This window comes from Chanodichthys erythropterus, chromosome 23, assembly GCF_024489055.1.
Source record: "Chanodichthys erythropterus isolate Z2021 chromosome 23, ASM2448905v1, whole genome shotgun sequence".
Lineage (NCBI taxonomy): Eukaryota > Metazoa > Chordata > Actinopteri > Cypriniformes > Xenocyprididae > Chanodichthys > Chanodichthys erythropterus.
The window spans coordinates 29,456,364-29,474,768 of NC_090243.1; the positions used below are offsets into that span (position 1 = coordinate 29,456,364).

The 18,405-nt window shown below is 36.8% G+C and overlaps 1 protein-coding gene across 2 annotated transcripts in view; it reads right to left on the bottom strand.

The window, feature by feature from the left end:
• myo3a (myosin IIIA) overlaps window positions 1-9,232 on the bottom strand; it is a 99,860-nt gene extending 90,628 nt beyond the window's left edge. For both annotated transcript variants that reach the window (XM_067377901.1, XM_067377900.1), the window contains exons 1-2: window positions 9,065-9,232; window positions 6,269-6,403 (exon numbers count right to left, since the gene is read on the bottom strand). In XM_067377901.1, coding sequence (XP_067234002.1) covers window positions 6,269-6,403; window positions 9,065-9,232 — 303 coding nt within the window. The remainder of the gene's footprint in view (window positions 1-6,268; window positions 6,404-9,064) is intronic.
• Window positions 9,233-18,405: the final 9,173 nt, after the last annotated feature.

Genomic DNA, 18,405 nt, shown 5'->3' on the forward strand with positions numbered 1-18,405 from the left:
ATCACTTAAAATGAACGACTACTAGTCGACCAGAAAGATCTTTAGTTGAGGGCAGCCCTATATTTTTGTAATAATGAAAATGTCTTTACTGTCACTTTTGATCAATTCAATGTGTTCCTGCTGAATAAAAGTATTAATTAAAAATAAAACGTTACTGATAACTTTTTACAATAAGCTTAGCATTGGTTAACAAGTATTATGAACAAAGAACATTGTTTCTCTGCGTAAATAAACTATTGTTCATTGATAATGTTTAATGTTTACATAATACATTAATGTTAATTTATGCAAATTAAGATACTAAAATATGTAATATGTATATGCTAAAAATAGTTATTAATTAATGAATCTTATAAATGTTGCTGACTGCTATGCCATACTGCATAATGTAAACCTATAGAATCATATTGCAGGTGTTTGCAGATAACTTTTTTAAGCAATTATGCAAGGAGCATTTTATATTGATTGTCTCCAGTTTCTAAGAATCCAGTCAATAAATTCATTTCATCAAGAAAGCTTTTACAAACTGCATATCCACAAAAAAGCTGTGCATTATAAAAGAAATAAATGAAATTCTTCATTAACAATGGAACAGAGACATACTGTTTCATGTGAAACTACAACAATGAACCGCTGTCATCAGTCCTGTCCAAGCCATTAACCACCAACTGGAGCCTACAAGCCAACTTGAACAAAACTGAATCGAGATCATTTCTGATATCTTTGAAGTTTTAATATGACTGAGCGGAGTCAGCCACTTATACGATGAGGAACTGGCGAGTAGATGAAAGCAGTTCCCTTCATATCCATAATTAGAACCCACAACACAAAAGAAAGGCAGAACAAGCACCAGGCCTGATGAGCAGGCAGCAAAGTGGAGGACGCAATTTGCGCGAGTCCTCTCTGTAATCAGGGGTCACTCAGTGTGGAGGAGCCTTCTTCCCAGATCCTACTGAAATACAGAAAATTACAGTTCAGAGGGGACAACTGTAACCATGGCAATTTAACCCCCCTGCGCTCCCCCATCTCTTTGACTGCCGCTGACAGCTTAAATGCTCTACTATGATTCCAGCCAAAGGATTAACTTCCACATTTGGATTGCTGACTGTGGATTTTGCATGCAGGAGTTTGCATACAGAAATGCAAAGCTCTTTAGGGAAACACGAACAAGAAAAAAGACCATACCCTCCATTAGAGATGGTGGAACTTGCTTAAAGCTTTGCAAAAAAAGAAAATTGCTTTTGTAATTTGTGGCAACTGTGTTTTAGAAAAACAGAATGTGGTTTCTTCAGGGAGAGAGAGAAATGTGCAAATTCAGCTACAATATGCAGAAATATCTAAACGCTTTATAAACATGATATTATTATTTTTTTGTACAGTGGCCCCAAACAGTAGGACACATTTAAGAATTTCTAAATACCATAACTTTATATAATAAAAAATATCAAACTAAGTAATACCAGAGCTTTTCTCTGTGCTTTCTGGGCCTTTTTATTATTTTAAACACTATATTTATTGTTGACTGTGTGATGCTTGACAACTTTATACTACGTATAGGCATATCCACAATTTATTTATTCATTTATTTATTATACAAAAACTGTCTCAGAAGGTTACATAACTATGTGGGACATGTTAACTAACTCTCATCATACCCACACTGAGACTGAGGTAAAATCTGACACCAAATAAACATGAGTTAATCTCTCCAAGCAGGCTTAATATATTGAACATGAGCCAAGATTGAATTCAGCTGTGCAAAAGCAGAAAAAAGACTGCTTATGATCTGTTTCCCCAAGGTAACAGTATTGATACTGTGCTTAAAAAAAGATAATATACAAAACTAACTAACATTTGACCATGTGATTTCCAAAGGTCTTTATAGTCAACAAAATGTCTCAGAAAGGTCTATTTGCATTGCGATCATCAAAAAACAAATATAAGTGGAGAAGATGTTCAGGGGCACACAGTGTTGAAAAATGATCTGAATCACAAATTTGAAGAAAACTGTAAATGAATCGCCCCTTACAAAAAAATGAGTCGTTGCTGTGTTTGGTAGTCTTGAACTGATATCTAGAGAGCAGAGTGGCAGATATAATGCTGGTTATGATAGCAAATAAGATAATAATTGCTCAAAATTCACTAAAAAGTGTTTGAAAAAAAAAAAGTATTCTTTGAAAAGTTGGAATATTTTGGAATGACTTCACTTAATCGTTTTTGTCTAATGCTGAAATTTCAAAATGATCAAATATCGGGCATATACTGTATTTGTCGATAAGTATCAAAAAAGATGTTATGAAATGACCGGGTTTAGTGGACATGATATCATGGTAATAAGTGTGTGAATTATAGAGATACTTTAAGGAGGATCAAGTTATAAAGATAATTTACAAAGATATTTCAATAACATTATGTAAGTTAGTTAAGCCTATACTGTAAAAAAATGATTTTCTTTTAAGGTTATTATTCATTAGAAAAGGTGGTACTCAACCTATTCAAATGCTGCAAAACACATGCGTACAGTTGTAGCTGATATTCACTGATCAGGCATTACATTATGACCATCTTCATAATATTGGTCTCCCTTTTGCTGCTAAAACAGCCCTGACCCGTCGAGGCATGGACTCCACTAGACCCCTGAAGGTGTGCTGTGGTATCTGGCATCAAGATGTTAGCAGCAGATCCTTAAGTCCTGTAAGTTGCAACGTGGGGCCTCTGTGGATAGGACTTGTTTGTTCAGCACATCCCACAGATGCTCAATTGGATTGAGATCTGGGGGATTTGGAGGCCAAGTCAACACCTCAGACTCGTTGTTGTACTCCTCAAACCATTCCTGAACCATTTTCCTGCTGAAAGAGGCCACAGCCACCAGGGAATACCGTTTCCATGAAAGGGTGTACATGGTCTGCAACAATGCTTAGGTAATTGGTACATGTCAAAGTAACATCCACATGGATGGCAGGACCTAAGGTTTCCCAGCAGCCTTTCGGCGGTGGACAGGGGTCGGCATGGACACCCTGACTGGTCTGCAGCTATGCAGCCCATACGCAACAAACTGCAATGCACTGTGTATTCTGACACCTTTCTATCAGAACCAGCATTAACTTCATGAGCAATTTGAGCTACAGTAGCTCGTCTGTTGGATCAGACCACACGAGCCAGCCTTCGCTCCCCACGTGCATCAATGAGCCTTGGCCGTCCATCACCGGTTCACCACTGTTCCTTCCTTGAACCACTTTTGATAGGTACTGACCACTGCAGACCAGGAACACCCCACAAGAGCTGCAGTTTTGGAGAAGCTCTAACCCAGTCATCTAGCCATCACAATTAAGTTCTTGTCAAACTCGCTCAAATCTTTACGCTTGCCCATTTTTCCTGCTTCTAACGCCAACTTTGAGGACAAAATGTTCACTTGCTGCCAAATATATCCCACCCAAACAGGTGCCATGATGAAGAAATAATCAGTGTTATTCACTTCACCTGTCAGTGCTCATAATGTTGTGCCTGATGGTTGTATGTTTTTGAGCCCAAACTATTTCTTCCGACTTCCTTTAAGCCTTAATATAAGGGGGTCAGACCCACCTGTCACAGTTAAGCTGCAGCAATCCAAGAGAGCATGCAGAAGGATGATTAAACTGACTAAAAACAGACGGAAACTAAGCACTACTCGCTATAACATAACATTAACACAAGACAAGGAAAACCAAGGGCTTACATACACAAGGAAAGCTAATTAACAAAACAGGGAACAGGTGTGACCTAATTAAAAACCATGAAAACTAACTAGTGGCAGGAAAATGAGAACAAAGGAAACAGGAAATAGAACTAAACCAAACCAAACCACAATGAAACCAAAATACATGTGACACCACCAAACCCAAACAAATATACCCCAAGCACTACCTATGTTTGGATATGTAACATGATAATATCATGGAATTCTATTTGAAGTACCTTGGAGTCCCATGTAAATACCATGATACTCTATATGGGGTTATAAGCAGCAGAGACTGCCCTCCAAAAAAAAAACAACAAAAAAAAGACCCTATAGGTCGTTTTTCAAGCACTTATTACGACCTATATTTACGTTTTGAAGTCCTGCGCCCTCTAGCGGGCTTAAAAATAATGACAGTGTCGTGTTACGTCTGTTGTCTGTTGAAATGACATTTGACTGTCATTACCAATCAAAATGCGTGTTCATTTAAATGCAATATGTGGACTTTTTACACCATTTCTCCTATTTCCATTTAGCAAAACTCATTTTTTATTAACAACTACACCCATCCCTAAACCTAACCTTAGTGATTTATAGTGCATACACACTTTATGAGCACGTGTTCCCTGAGATCAAACCCACGATCGCATGATCACATGACTGCATATTGTTATTGCAATGCTCTACCAAATGAGCTACGCGAAACCCGAAACATGACGCAGATAAAAGGGAACAATGCATTAAAATGAAAGTGTTCGCAATTGTAGCGAACACTCCTATGGGTCATATTTCATAATTTAAAATGAAAGTGTCCTGTTGTCGATAGGGGTGCCACTTTAGTAAACGCTCCTATGGGTCGTATTTCAGGGAAGTGACAAACGACCTATATGGTCGTATTTGTTGGAGAACATGTTGAAGCAGCATGGTATTACCATCCAATACCATAACTGTTCCATGGTACTTTTGTGAAAATCCAACAATAGGCTTCAATTTTTAAAACACGTTATGAGAATATTTGAAAAATAAAGCAGTTCACAATTTAAGCATATTGATATGTTGTATTATGTTGTAATAAGCATTATGGCACTTCATACTGTACATAATATTCTGTTTCTGTACTGACACTTTCCAATTACTATATAATTCAACTGTAATAACACAGCTACACTGGTAAATTCAATACAATGTAAATAGGCTGTCTGAACACATATTTTTCTGAATAATTACTGCTGAAATGCATAAATAATGAGCAGTATTCATCAATATTTAGTTACAGTACAGTGCAATATAAAGTGACCTCACTGTCAGTACACTGGAATCCATGACCATCTATGTCCTGCTAAAGCCTGTGTGCTTGAATGCAGAATTGGTATCTGAACCTGCTCATCTCAGCAGGACACAGCCGGTCAACATTAGTAGTCATGTCTACCCTCCCATACCTGTCCTGCCACAAAAACTCTGTCCAGACCTACTGCTAAGACTAAAGTCTCTTATGTAACACTTATCCCATTTCCTTCAAACTGCTCTCAAGCAGTCAAACACATAAGGTCACGCAGGCCTAATGTGATTTTAAAAATGACATTATATATATAGATTCACCCTCCAAAAACGTCCATTTCACAACTTTGAGAAATGTTGTGTATGTTGTATTTTAAATGTGTTCCTATATATACAGCGGTGTTGATACAAATAATAAACTTATTAGCAGCATATTTTGCTAATCCTCTATAAACAGATTTTCACTGTTTTCATACGTATCCCATAAGCCCACACTGCAATGGCAGCAATAAATCCATAATGTGATAATGATATAGCATGCAGTACACAACTTTGCTATGATTTACAAAAACATTAGCATATGCATGTTTTCCTACTGCAAATATAATAAGCATGATTGATTAGGGCATTTAAACATGTTTTTGCAGATAATTTCACAAGCCCAATTTAACATGCGTGTGATATACAACAAGCTTAAAGGATTAGTTCACCCAAAAATGAAATTTCTGTCATTAATTACTCACCCTCATGTCGTTCCACACCCGTAAGTCCTTCGTTAATCTTCAGAACACAAATTAAGATATTTTTGATGAAATCCAAGGGTATGTCATCCAAACATAGGCCGCAACGTCATTGCACCTTTTGATGTCCAGAAAGGTAGGTAACAAGGAAGCCTGCACCGAGTTCACTACATATGACAACGGTTCAAACTGTTGAATAAAGTCATTATATTTGTTTTGTTTTTGCACACAAAAAGTATTCTCGTCACTTCATAACATTAAGGTTGAATCACTGTAGTCTCGTTGACTATTTTAACCATGTTTTCAACTACCTTTCTGAATGTCAAAAAGTGCAATGATGTTGCTGACTATGTGTGGATCAGATACCCTCGGATTTCATCAAAAATATTTTAATTTGTGTTCCGAAGATGAACGAAGGTCTTACGGGTGTGGAACGACATGAGGGTGAGTACTTAATGACAGAAATGTAATTTTTGGGTAAACTAACCCTTTAAATAAATTAGATGCTAATGCATGACATAGAAATGAACTTCACCTCTAGCACTAGCCATAGCTGGTCCCCGTTCTTGACATCCTTCTTGTAGAACATTCCAAAGAACTTGACGACATTGGGGTGGTCTGAAAGAGCTTTCAGGATGTTATACTCAGCTTCAATTTCCTCATCAATATCCTGAAATAAACAGATGAATTTAATTGATTGACACTCTTTGCTGTTTTAAATGTAAAATTCTAATTTATTGTAAGGAAAACAGGAATACTCTAAGTAAATAATGACATAATTACATTGACAAAATAACAAAATTTCATTTTTGGTTTAACTTTTGGACGTTTGGGTCAAAACATCCATTTTCATTTTTAAGTGAACAAAGACATTTCTTAAAGGGGACATCGGATGCAAAATTCACTTTTGCATGGTGTTTGGAAATAAATGTGTGTTGGCAATGTGTCTACACAACCACCCTATAATCATAAAAATCCACCCAGTGCTTTTTTTTTTAATCCCCACAAATCATAAGTACTTTGTCAGATCAAGCCGTTCACAGATTCTTGGCAAAGTGACGTAAATTTGCACAGGCCCCTCCCATGACTGTTGACGGACACAGCCGTTTTAGTATAGACCCGCCCTGAGTGATCTGTAAACAGTCCACCATTGTTTCAACGCCGCACAGGTGTAGACAAGAATGTCTCCAAAGCAACTAAGGCGTTTTGTTATTGGATATAAGAATGAACATAGCAGTCGTCCTTTACTCTCGACAGGTAAAGGGAATCTTGAAGGGAATGCGCCCCCGGATCTACCTATATGTGTTTATGTCTGCGCTAAAAAGTTTGTTTTGCTAAAAAGTTCCTGAAGGATGGATCAGTACCTCCAGAAGATGTGAGTAACGTTATAGGTTTTTTTAAGAATCTTTGCAAATCGCCTTTCCTAATAATGTGCTAGTTTGCAAGTTCCACGAAAAGTGTGGCTAAAGTTAATGGCCAGTTCACATTGCGCAGATAAACGGCAACAAACACGTCTGTTGGAGTTTGTTGGATTAGGATGCAGCCTCCAAAATGAGACACAACTAGTGTGATACCCATTGACGTCTGTTGCCGTTGGTCGGAGTTTGTTTTCACCCAAATGAAAATGTTAAATCGGTGTTTGTTGGGTCGAGGAATGTCTGAGCAATGTGGTATGATTTTCCAGCAAACAACAACAAACTCTGACGTAATCTGACGGGGCCATGAACCGTTGCCATGACAATGAGGAAATTCCTTGCAAAGACTGCCGTTTGATCGCGCCGGCGCCTCTCGCACACACCAAAGTGCTGCATACGTGACTTGTTCATTATCAAAATAATACAGTCGAACAAACATATATGTCGTCATTTCTCCTTCATTTCTACCTTCTCACTGTAGTTCATAACTGCACGTTTATAATGAACAATGCATTAAGGTGATTGTCTTATTACAAACTGTGTACATTTTATATAAAGATAACATGGTAACACTACAATAAGGTTTATAAAGGTGTTAGTTAATGACTAACAAGTAATTTTCAAATGTATTTTAATCGTTTTTGAGCATTTATAACTGCATAAATAAGAATGGTGAGTTCAATGCAATACTTGTTTACAGCCTGCTCATGGAAGATAGGGGTGGGGTGAACAGTAGCTCATTATCATTTAAAGGGACATGCACCGAAATGGCTCGCTTTGAGCAGAGCTGTTTTTGACAATTTAAAAATTTTTAACCATTCAGAAATTTTAATCAAAGTATGTTATAAACTTTTCATGAAGACCCTAAAGAATAATACTAACTTGTGGAAAATTGGCATCCGATGTCCCCTTTAAACTATTCAGTGTTTATTGAAACACAAATGGAGGCACTGATGCAAAATAAAAATATTTTTGCTAGTCATTTTATCTATTGAATTTAACAAAGCCAGAAAGGTCATAAAATGTCAGCATTAATAAAAGCCCCACAGCAGTGAACTACACACAAGGCATAGACTGAAATAATATTTGTTGGCTTCCACGTCCTCCAAGGTTTTTTGACCAACATCAGAAAATTACTGTTTACTGATTGAACCTGGAGGAAAAACAACCTCTGAGTGAGGAATTTAAATGGACATGGTACACAGGTCTTTCTGTGATGCCTTTTGGCTTCAAAAGTGCTTCATATATCTGTTACTACACATGATTTCTGCATTTCCTGCTGTCTATGGCAGCTGCAGTCTATTAAATTAAGCCAAGATTTATTTGATCTGGATTAGTAATTTTAAATATACTGGCAACCAAAGGCCATTGAAATACTTCCAAGCCTTCTTTCAGGACTTTGAAAGGGTGAATTGGAGAAAAGCAAATGAACACAAATTGCACATTTTCTGAAAAGCCATCTCATCATGATTAGTCTGGGTATGTGCTGTTAGAGGCCCTTTTATTTGCCCAATCACTAAAAAGAAAGAGTGTGTGGATGGAGAAGTAACGAGCAGGACAGAGACACAGAGAGCCTTTTGGCGTTATCTGCAGGATATAGATGTTCTGGTCTTAATATGACAGTGGTGAGTGGATGTTCTCAGTGCTCAGTAATTGCCTGCAGGCTTCTCTTAAGGCATAAACACTCTCACAGGTACACACAAATGCGCAAATGCATGCATACAAACAAATGTGAACTGATTGAACCCGAAGGGCCTAAAAATGACCCTGCCCTTAATGAACCTGCCCTTCTGTGCAATCTGATCTTGAGTTTGCTCTGTGTTTAAAAATGTTGACTTAATGATATGACTCCATCTCTCTTTATGACCTAAAAACACACACCACATACAGGTTTGATCTAGTAAGTATTTACTCACATGGATTGGATCCAGTATTTTGACGGCGGCTTTGCTGCCATTGACCTTGTTAAGCACTTTATAAACTTTCCCATATGTCCCTTTACCAATAGTCTCAATGATCTCCCATGTGTCTGATGGATCTGGAAAGCTGTCAAAGACGATGGATTTCCCTGAGCGAGGAAACATCTTCCCGAACGATCTCCTGTGGAGAAAGAGCACATATTGAGTCTTGAGCCGAATGTTTTTTGCAGTTAGAAACGGCCTGCTCACTGTGTTCCCCATTTGACTTATAGTGGCTAACACAGAAGTTGTTTTATCACTTGTGACACCTGTACAAACAAGATAACACTTTTAACAACCATGTGATGAGTAAAAGAACTTCTGCATGATAAATACATACTTATATGTATGTATGAGCTTAGTTAGTCTTAGCACAGCTAGGACTATTTCTGTTTAACAGTAATGTTACTCCAGGATTAACAAAATCCATATATAGAGTAGTAACATGTCCTTCTTAACAAAATCACCCTTTATCATGTCTGACTTAACGTATCCTTTAGACTTTTGCAAAACTGTTGGCTTTTGCCTGTTGTTGAGGATTGAAAACTTGTTTTGGACTAAAAAGTCCTGGTTCAATTTATGTCTCAAGGGTTTTGATATCAGAATTTGTGAATTCCTCTTCAAAAAACAATGTCTGAGAGAAGCAGGAAGATTTGATCAAAGGTTGAAAGATCTGAGGGTGCAGTGAGCCAATTTTTCCGAAGGGCCAGACGTTATGTTCCTTCAAATACATCATTATGTTGCAGCAACTCAATAAAACCTGTCTGTCCTCCACAGAAACTATGACTTAGTAAAAGAAAATCATTACATTTCATTTGGCACAATGCAAAAACTTTGACAGAAACCCAGCAGCAGAGTTATGCATGTTCTGAAGAAAACATGAGTATTCTGGGTAGTTGCCAGGGCGTTGCTATGCAGTGGCTGAGTTGTGTTCTGGGTGTTTGCTAAGTGGTTGATCACTGGCCTAAATCAAAAGAGCTCACCTCCATTTTGGTCTCTAGATATGACTTGGAGGTCCTTAATTATAGGGGTGTGCAATTTCACAATTTTAGATCGTGAACGATTAAAATGTCTCCATTTTATCCTCCTCCAACAAATGGAGGTCCAATACTGCTCCTGGAGGGCCACCTTCCAGCAAAGTTTAGTTCTATCCCAAATAAAACACACATAAAACAGCTAATCAAGATCTTCAGGTTAACTAAAAACTTCCAGGCAGGTGTGCTAAACTCTGCAGGAAAGTGGCCCTGAAGGAGCAGGATTGGACACACCATACCAAGAGCAAATCTTATGTCTGATCACAAATAATATCATATCTAAATTTATACAAACTAGTCTACTGAGTTACCTTGAAATGGAGGAGCTGTTTGTATTATTACAGAGATCTTCACCCCTGCTTATGGGGACCCACTCTTCTGCAAGGTTTCCTTACAACCTGCTTCAGCACACCTGTCTGTGTGATCCTGACGTGCTTGATTAGAGTTGGAGCTAAACTCTGCAAGATAGTGGGTCACCAGGGGCAGGGTTGAAGACCTCTGTGTTATAAAATGCATTATTAAAACTAAAGGAGATAAGAGGATTGTTGTCAAAGCTGCATTATTTCCTTTCATTTAAATAGCCCACACAAAGCTCTCGCTCCCTGTAATTTAAGCACTTCATAAGAGTCATACATTGTTGTGATGGAGAATGTGGGCATGCTTCTTTAATGTGAGTGAATAATGAAGACCCCGATTCAAGCTGATTTTTTGGGAATAATGTCGCAATTGGCTTCTGGAGCAAGAGATGCTTTAAAGTTTGTATGAATTTGCCTTACAAGCATCTAAAAATTTGCCTATTGCCTTCCATGGATCCAAATTTCAAAATCAGGTTCACTCACCTCAAGTTTTATACCTCAAGTTTTCTTTTTCTTTTTTGAATTTTTGTTGCAAAGGATTGTAGAGTATCTGAATATTTTTAAGGATAGTTTAAATACTTTTATAGATAATTAATATACTATTATAGATACTAAATTTGAATTGGATGAGCATTAAAATGGCTGTAAAAATGAGCATGCACATTAAATATTACAACCTACAGTTAAACTAATAGAAAATATTATTTAGCAAGATTGTGTGGAAAAGAACTGTGTAAAAATTCTTTAAATGTTCTCCTATCGTGTGCCACAGGAGAAAAAAAACAGTATATGGATTTGAAATAACATGAATATGAGTAAAAAATGACAGATTTTCATTTTTGGCAGAACTATCCCTGCAGTGCAAAGGGATAGTTCATATTTCATCTACTGTTTGTAAGAAGTATCTGAAATAAGGCATTTATTTTTTTATTTTTTACAAATTCCATTTACAGAGAAACCCAACTCCCAGCCAAACCCATGACAGTAATATCAGTCATAAATACTTAAGTTAAAACTTACTTAACTAATACTTACTTTAAGCTAAAAACATAGCTTAAAAGAAGTAAGAACAACACATTATTTCCAATAGTTAAGCAAACTTGCCATTCTGTAAGTACTGTAAGTAATCACTGATCTTATTATACTGTATGTCTAACAGACTCACCATTTATAACCCTACCGGGTGAAAGTTCAACCAGCTCTTTCTCTTCTCTAACTGCAATAAAACCTACTTTCAAGATGTAAACGGCATAGGTCAGCATGTCACTTACATTCTTTTCTTAAATGGTCGATGAACATTTTGTTGAATAAGTCCATATTGACTCTGTTGAGGCAGTCGTGCCGTGTGAACACTTGTGGAGGAGTTAACCACAGCTAAAGCTAATCTCAGCAAGCCATGCCTGGCACCAGAAACAATGCTAAGCAGCAGAAGATATGTTGGGATTAAGAGGAATTAGTTGACTACGCCATGAGCCTTTCCTCTTTTAGATGCTCATTGATAAAGGTGCCAAAGCTAGTTAGAACAACTAAGAATATAACGCCAGGGGGACTACCTCTTTAACCCAAAGAAAGTAACTAGACAGAGTAGCTTTTATACCAAAGAAAGCTTTTCATGCAGTGTTTAGCATTTACATAACCCAGCACTTTTGCCATTTTTTTTCTAGAGTACAAATTAGTTTTTTAAGCAAAAAAAGGCACATATTCCATTTTCTTTAGAATTAATGATTATGTATGTTGGAAGATTACTTACATTTTTAACATCATTTGGACAATTTCTTTTCTAGGACAAATAATGGGATCAAGTTCCATTTTCTCAATTTTACACAAATGGTAGTGCTTGCATTTTTCTATAATTCACTCAATCATTCAACCCAGTCAATCATTACCAGAGTTTATGTGCTGAGAAAATGATCAAACAAATATATAAGTTCATCAACCACTACAAACCAACACTTGGTCCCAAAATAATTAGCCCCCTAATGAGGGACACTTTAATCTAGGCTAAATCTACAATCCTATTACCTACTCCTGCAACATTTGTCTGTTGGCAGTGGTTCTTTTGCTCAAGTTCAATTCATATTTTGTACCCATTTGTAGCAGCAATTAAGTTACACTGTTTCAGGATATACTATGCAGTCAAAGGGAGCATGTTGGCCTGCCTCCTTTCAGCAAAAAAACAGCATACATTAGACCGACAAGTTAAAAAAATCTGTTATAAAACGTAATTTGAGCATGATAGGACATTATCGGTCATTACTTATGCCAAGTGATTAGCCTTCTAAACAGCAAGGCCACGTAGCATGTAACTGAGCACATGTAGAGCCTAATGTAAAGTGCACAGGAACTTCTAGACATGTTCAATAATGAAGTGAGCTTCTATATGTTACAAAACTCCATGACACAGAGACACAGGAGAAACCAAAAGATAAGACTAGCCCACCTCAGCACTCACAAATTACAAGACATTGGGTGCGAGTATGTAAAATGACCTCCGCTACCTGAGGTACTTAGAGGTTATGAGATGCATTAGCATATGCATTATTAAATGACCTTGCTAAGGGAAGCATCACTATTACTGCTTATACTTAGGGTTTGAGGCATTAATGATAATGGACTCTTTTCATTTGGGCCACTAAGCCACACTCTGGCAACCTCCCAGAACACCTTAACTCTGGTTCTCAACTCTGGCCCTCGAGGTACACTTTCTTGCAGAGTTTAGGTCCAACATTGATTAAACTCACCTAGCTGTAACTTTAGGTGGGTACATGCTATGTTGTAATTTCCACAATTGACCCTTCGCTGGGAGTTTGATTGACAAGTGATCTAACCAATCATAACGCCAAATCAGCTATTTTTCAGTCAGGAGTTAGAAGATTAACCTCAGTGGACTTGAACTTGAAAAATGGTGTGTACTGACATCTCGTAAGTAACAGCTTCCTTTAACAGCCCCTACTTGTACCATGTGACTGCTGTACCAGCTGACCACTGCAGATTCATTTAGGCGTTGACAGTGGTGCCATAGGAATACATATGTCCCAGTCCGAGGATGTGAACAGCTCCGAATATAACATCATATGTTGTCATCTCGAGACTGCGGTAATTATGACATGGCATGAGCAGCATTTTAAGTAATCCTGAAGACCTTGATGAGCATGTTAAGTTGTGTTTTAGTTGGAGCTAAACTTTGCAGGAAAGTGGACCTCAATGGCCAGAGTTGAAAACCCCTGCCTTAAACCTTTGGCAGCAACACTCACCTTTAAAGAGTTAGTTCACCCAAAAATTTTGTCATTTATTACTCACCCTCATGCTGTTCCACACCCGTAAGACCTTCGTCAATCTTTGGAACACAAATTAAGATATTTTAGTTTAAATCTGATGGCTCCATGAGGCCTCCATAGCAGTGTTAATTTCGTTGACGAATAATTTTCGTCAACAACATTTTTTCACGGACGAAAACGAGACGATGACTAAATAAAAATGTGTTTTGAATGACTAAAACTATGACTAAAATCTACTCTAATATTCGCCAACGTATAAAAACAAGACGAAAATGAAAGAGAGGGACTATTTGGGAAGATATCCAGTCAGGAACGCTGTCCTGTGTGGAAGATGCGCACATTTGAAGTGTAACGCGCTGATCTAACCGCGGGAAACGCGGCGCTGTTGCGCGCTCTACAGGATCGCGCATCAGCATTTCAGACTGCTTAGTAATTAATGAATAGCGCACATTTATGCCAAGAGATTGCTTATAAACTAATATTGATGGAGTACGACAATGTTTACTACACTATGTTTATATGGTAATGTGTTGTAGGTTGTAAGAATGCATATTGATCTCCCTCATTAGTAGCCTGCTACTACAATAGGCTACAACGCAGGCTGCAGACATTTCAGAATAAGAGTCACGGTGTATTTCGGGATGGTTTATAATTATATATTTTTTCCTGGTCATTATTGTTATTTTTTTTTACACAATAAACTGTATTTAATTTAATTTCTATTTAATTCATAGTAAACTACTGTATCTTCTGTCACAGGAAGGAAAGATTAAGAACATTATTTGACATATTATTCAATATATTTTACAAGTATAAGGGTTATTATAGTTAACTAAACCTAAAACCAAAGAAATCTTCATTATTTGAAATAAACTAACTGAAATAAAAAATAAATATATATATAAAAATGTAAACTTATTTTATTTAATCTAGATTCTAAGCTTTACCTTAACCTGAGGTATTAAAATAACAGAAATAAAAACTTAGACATTTAAAAGTGACTAAAAACTAAAAGACAAACACAAAAAAATTAAAAATCTAAAACTAAAAATCAAATCTAATAAAATACTAAAAAAACGATAGTACCTCAATGATAAGTGTGTCAATCCCTGAAATATGCTTAATTTTGCTCTTTCGTGTCTTTTTGCACTTGAACGGTCAAAAACCGTCTGCTTTGGCGAGCAAAGTACAGTTGGGTGAACATAAACAGTTTGGGGAATATCAGATGTACCTATATCAGTGTATAGGATCTGTGTATTGTTAGAGAAATGCTTTATGCATTACAATTTAACTAAATTAGATTTTAGTCGACTAAATCTACTGTAGACTAAAACTAGACTAAAACTAAAACAATTTCCGATGACTAAAATATGACTAAAACTAAATGGCATTTTAGTCAAAAGACTATGACTAAAACTAAATCAAAATTTGCTGTCAAAATTAACACTGCTCCATAGGGAGCAATGACACTTCCTCTCTCAAGATCCATAAAGGTACTAAAAACATATTTAAATCGGTTCATGTGAGTACAGTGGTTCAATATTAATATTATAAAGCGACAAGAATATTTTTGGAGCACCAAAAAAAACCTAAATAATATCGAATCTGCTGTTTGGAGCGCCAAAGTCATGTGATTTCAGCCGTTGGCAGTTTGACACGCGATCTGAATCTTGATTCGATACACTTATTCATAACACTCCGAATCTTCCTGAAGCAGTGTTTTGAAATTGGCCATCACTAAATAAGTCGTTATTTTGTTTTTTTGGCACACTAAAAATATTCTTGTCGCTTTATAATATTAATATTGAACCACTGAACTCACATGAACTGATTTAAATATGTTTTTAGTACCTTTATGAATGAACCTATGAATTTTCTGAGGAAGTGTCATTGCTCCCTATGGAGGCCACACTGAGCCATCGGATTACTAAAATACAACTAAAATATCTTAATTTGTGTTCCGAAGATTAATGAAGGTTTTACGGGTGTGGAACGGCATGAGGGTGAGTAATTGATGACAGAATTAACCCTTTAAGCAATCAAAAGTGAAGAAGGCTATGTATGTTTGCATTCATTTTGTAGGTTTCACTTTATTTTGATAGAACCTTTAACACATCCTGTTGACTATAGGTAACGTTGCACCTACATGTCAACTAACTCTCACTAGAGTATTAGTGGAGTATTAGTAGACTGGTAGGGTTAGATTAAATTGACATGTACTTATAGTCAGTAGAATGTCTCTTGGGTGACCATCACAATAAAGCATTAGTAGATATTAAGCAGACAGTCTACTGATACTCTAATGAGATTTAGAAGACATGTGGTTGCAAAGTTATAGTCAACAGAATATTCAAAAGGGACCATCAAAATTAAGTGTTACCATTTTGTACCTTATTAACTGGTATGGATATATTACTAACTCAAAGCAAAATTTAGCTAGACACACAAGGGAGAATTTACTAAGAACAAGAGCTGGTTCCATTTTATTTGCACATGCTGCAAATGCACTGGTTTAACATTTGATTAACTAAAGACTTTATGCAAATCAGGTAAAGTAAAATTGCTAAAATTGTTTGCTACAACACATCTGGATTTGTCTGGTTAAAATGATCATATACATAATTAGCTGAATTATTTCAACCATCACAATAGAATGTATTCCCTTATAAATAAAATTGTGTTTACCACAGCAAATAGCAATGATCTTTGTGAATAGGTTACAATCCATAATGAGGCTAATTTCCATAGAAAGGAAGTGGTTTTCCATCAGAAGAATGATAATGACTTAATTTTAATATGGCACAACGCTCTTTTAAAGCATTTAGCACCTAGCTAAACCACATTGCGGGTGCAGTGTTTTGCCCTGAAATACTGTGCACAAAAGTGGCGCAATTGTAAATGTAGTGCAATATAGTCAATTCAGCCTACATTTGCATACCTGTTTTGGCCAGATGTCATCTCTGCCTGCTTTGCATCCAGAGAGCAACTTCATGAAAGTGCTCAGCACTCTGAAACATTTCAAGATAATACATTTTGCACTATGGTAAGGCTTGTCTCCTTATTTCACCTTTTTGAAGAACAAAAGTCGAAGCAACTTGAGGAGAGTAAGGAAACAAGAGCCAGGACCGCCAGGGAAAGAAAGACAAGAGACCTGAGCTAATTTACAAGGCTGTGAGCGGGTTGAGGTTTCAGTTTAACCTTTGCAGGGCAAAATATACAGAGGAAAAGAAAATCCAAGCATTGTTTTATGAATACACATTATAAATATGCACATTAAGAAGTCAACAATAGCACTCCACACATAACTTTTTTATCCAACATGTGCTGTTACTCCAAACATGTTACATTATAAATACATGTACTTCAAAAAATACTTATTACTGTCATTAAATCAAAAACATGTAACTGATCTTTACCTGACACTTTAGATGCAAATCAGAACCACATCCCTAAACATTCTTGTTGTGGCTTAAGACATATATTACACACATTCACATATACACATACACATTCAAAGCACCAAATTGCAGCCAAACCCACAAGTGAAAGTAAGCAAATCACACGAATTTGTATATCTAGCCCTGCCCTTACTAAGTTAATCTAAGGCATTGAAAAAATTTCTTTCAGCATACACCTCAGATGCAATACAACCAGTTTCACAGATACCTCTAATGCTTGTCTTTTATAAAAAGCAAAGCAAGTTTTTCTATATTTACCAAGAAATACAGTTTATTTACTAATACTGCAGTTTCTGCAATTCTACAATAACCCATGAACACCTGCTTTAGGATCCAACTTTCAAAACAAAAGGTAAAAGCCCACACCATGCAAGTAAACTAACTTCAACTTACAGTTTGCCGCTGTCTCTACATGCTCATGTATCAATCAGTCATACCTTTCCGTCACAGAGGAAGAAGACTGTGCTAGTTACTGCCTACAGTTAGGTTATCTCTCTGTTTTATGTATTATTCATCAACAAAAAGTAACACAATATTGTACAATATCCCACATGCTTGGCTTCTGACTGTTGCTTTAATGTCACCTCGATGTTGCTACTTGGCTGAGGTGACCTATGGATGAAGGCAAGCAATATCATTTGCAGATAACAGAATGAAACAGGCAACTGTTTGGACACCCGTACTGTAAAAGGTGCAACAGGGCATGACACCAGACTTCAGGCTATAAAATAGAGTGATAGAGTTTCTACCTACAATGCAGGCACTAGGTAAAAGGAGGGTTACAGACAGCTTGATTTCTTTGAGTTTTATTGCCAGAATTCTGTGTTTTGACTTAGCCGATAATGACTCTAACAGAAGGTAAAGTGTGCACTGTTGCAAAGATTTAATGTTACTTATCTATCTTAGAGAGACATCTAGTGTCTTTACCTCTGACAATGACAACACTATGACCTAGCAGACAGGATTATTACAGTATCAGTATGGTGAGTATAGATAATTGTATTTTTTTATTAAATATTGCTGCATTTGTATGTTCATAGTCAAGCTCAAAGACCTTTATTGGCAAAAACAAAGTCTGCAGGGAATTTATTGTCTCAAATTCACCTGTCCTGCATGCCATTAGAAAGCCCCCCTGACTCAGGTGGGACTCAAACTGGCAACCTTCTTGCTGTG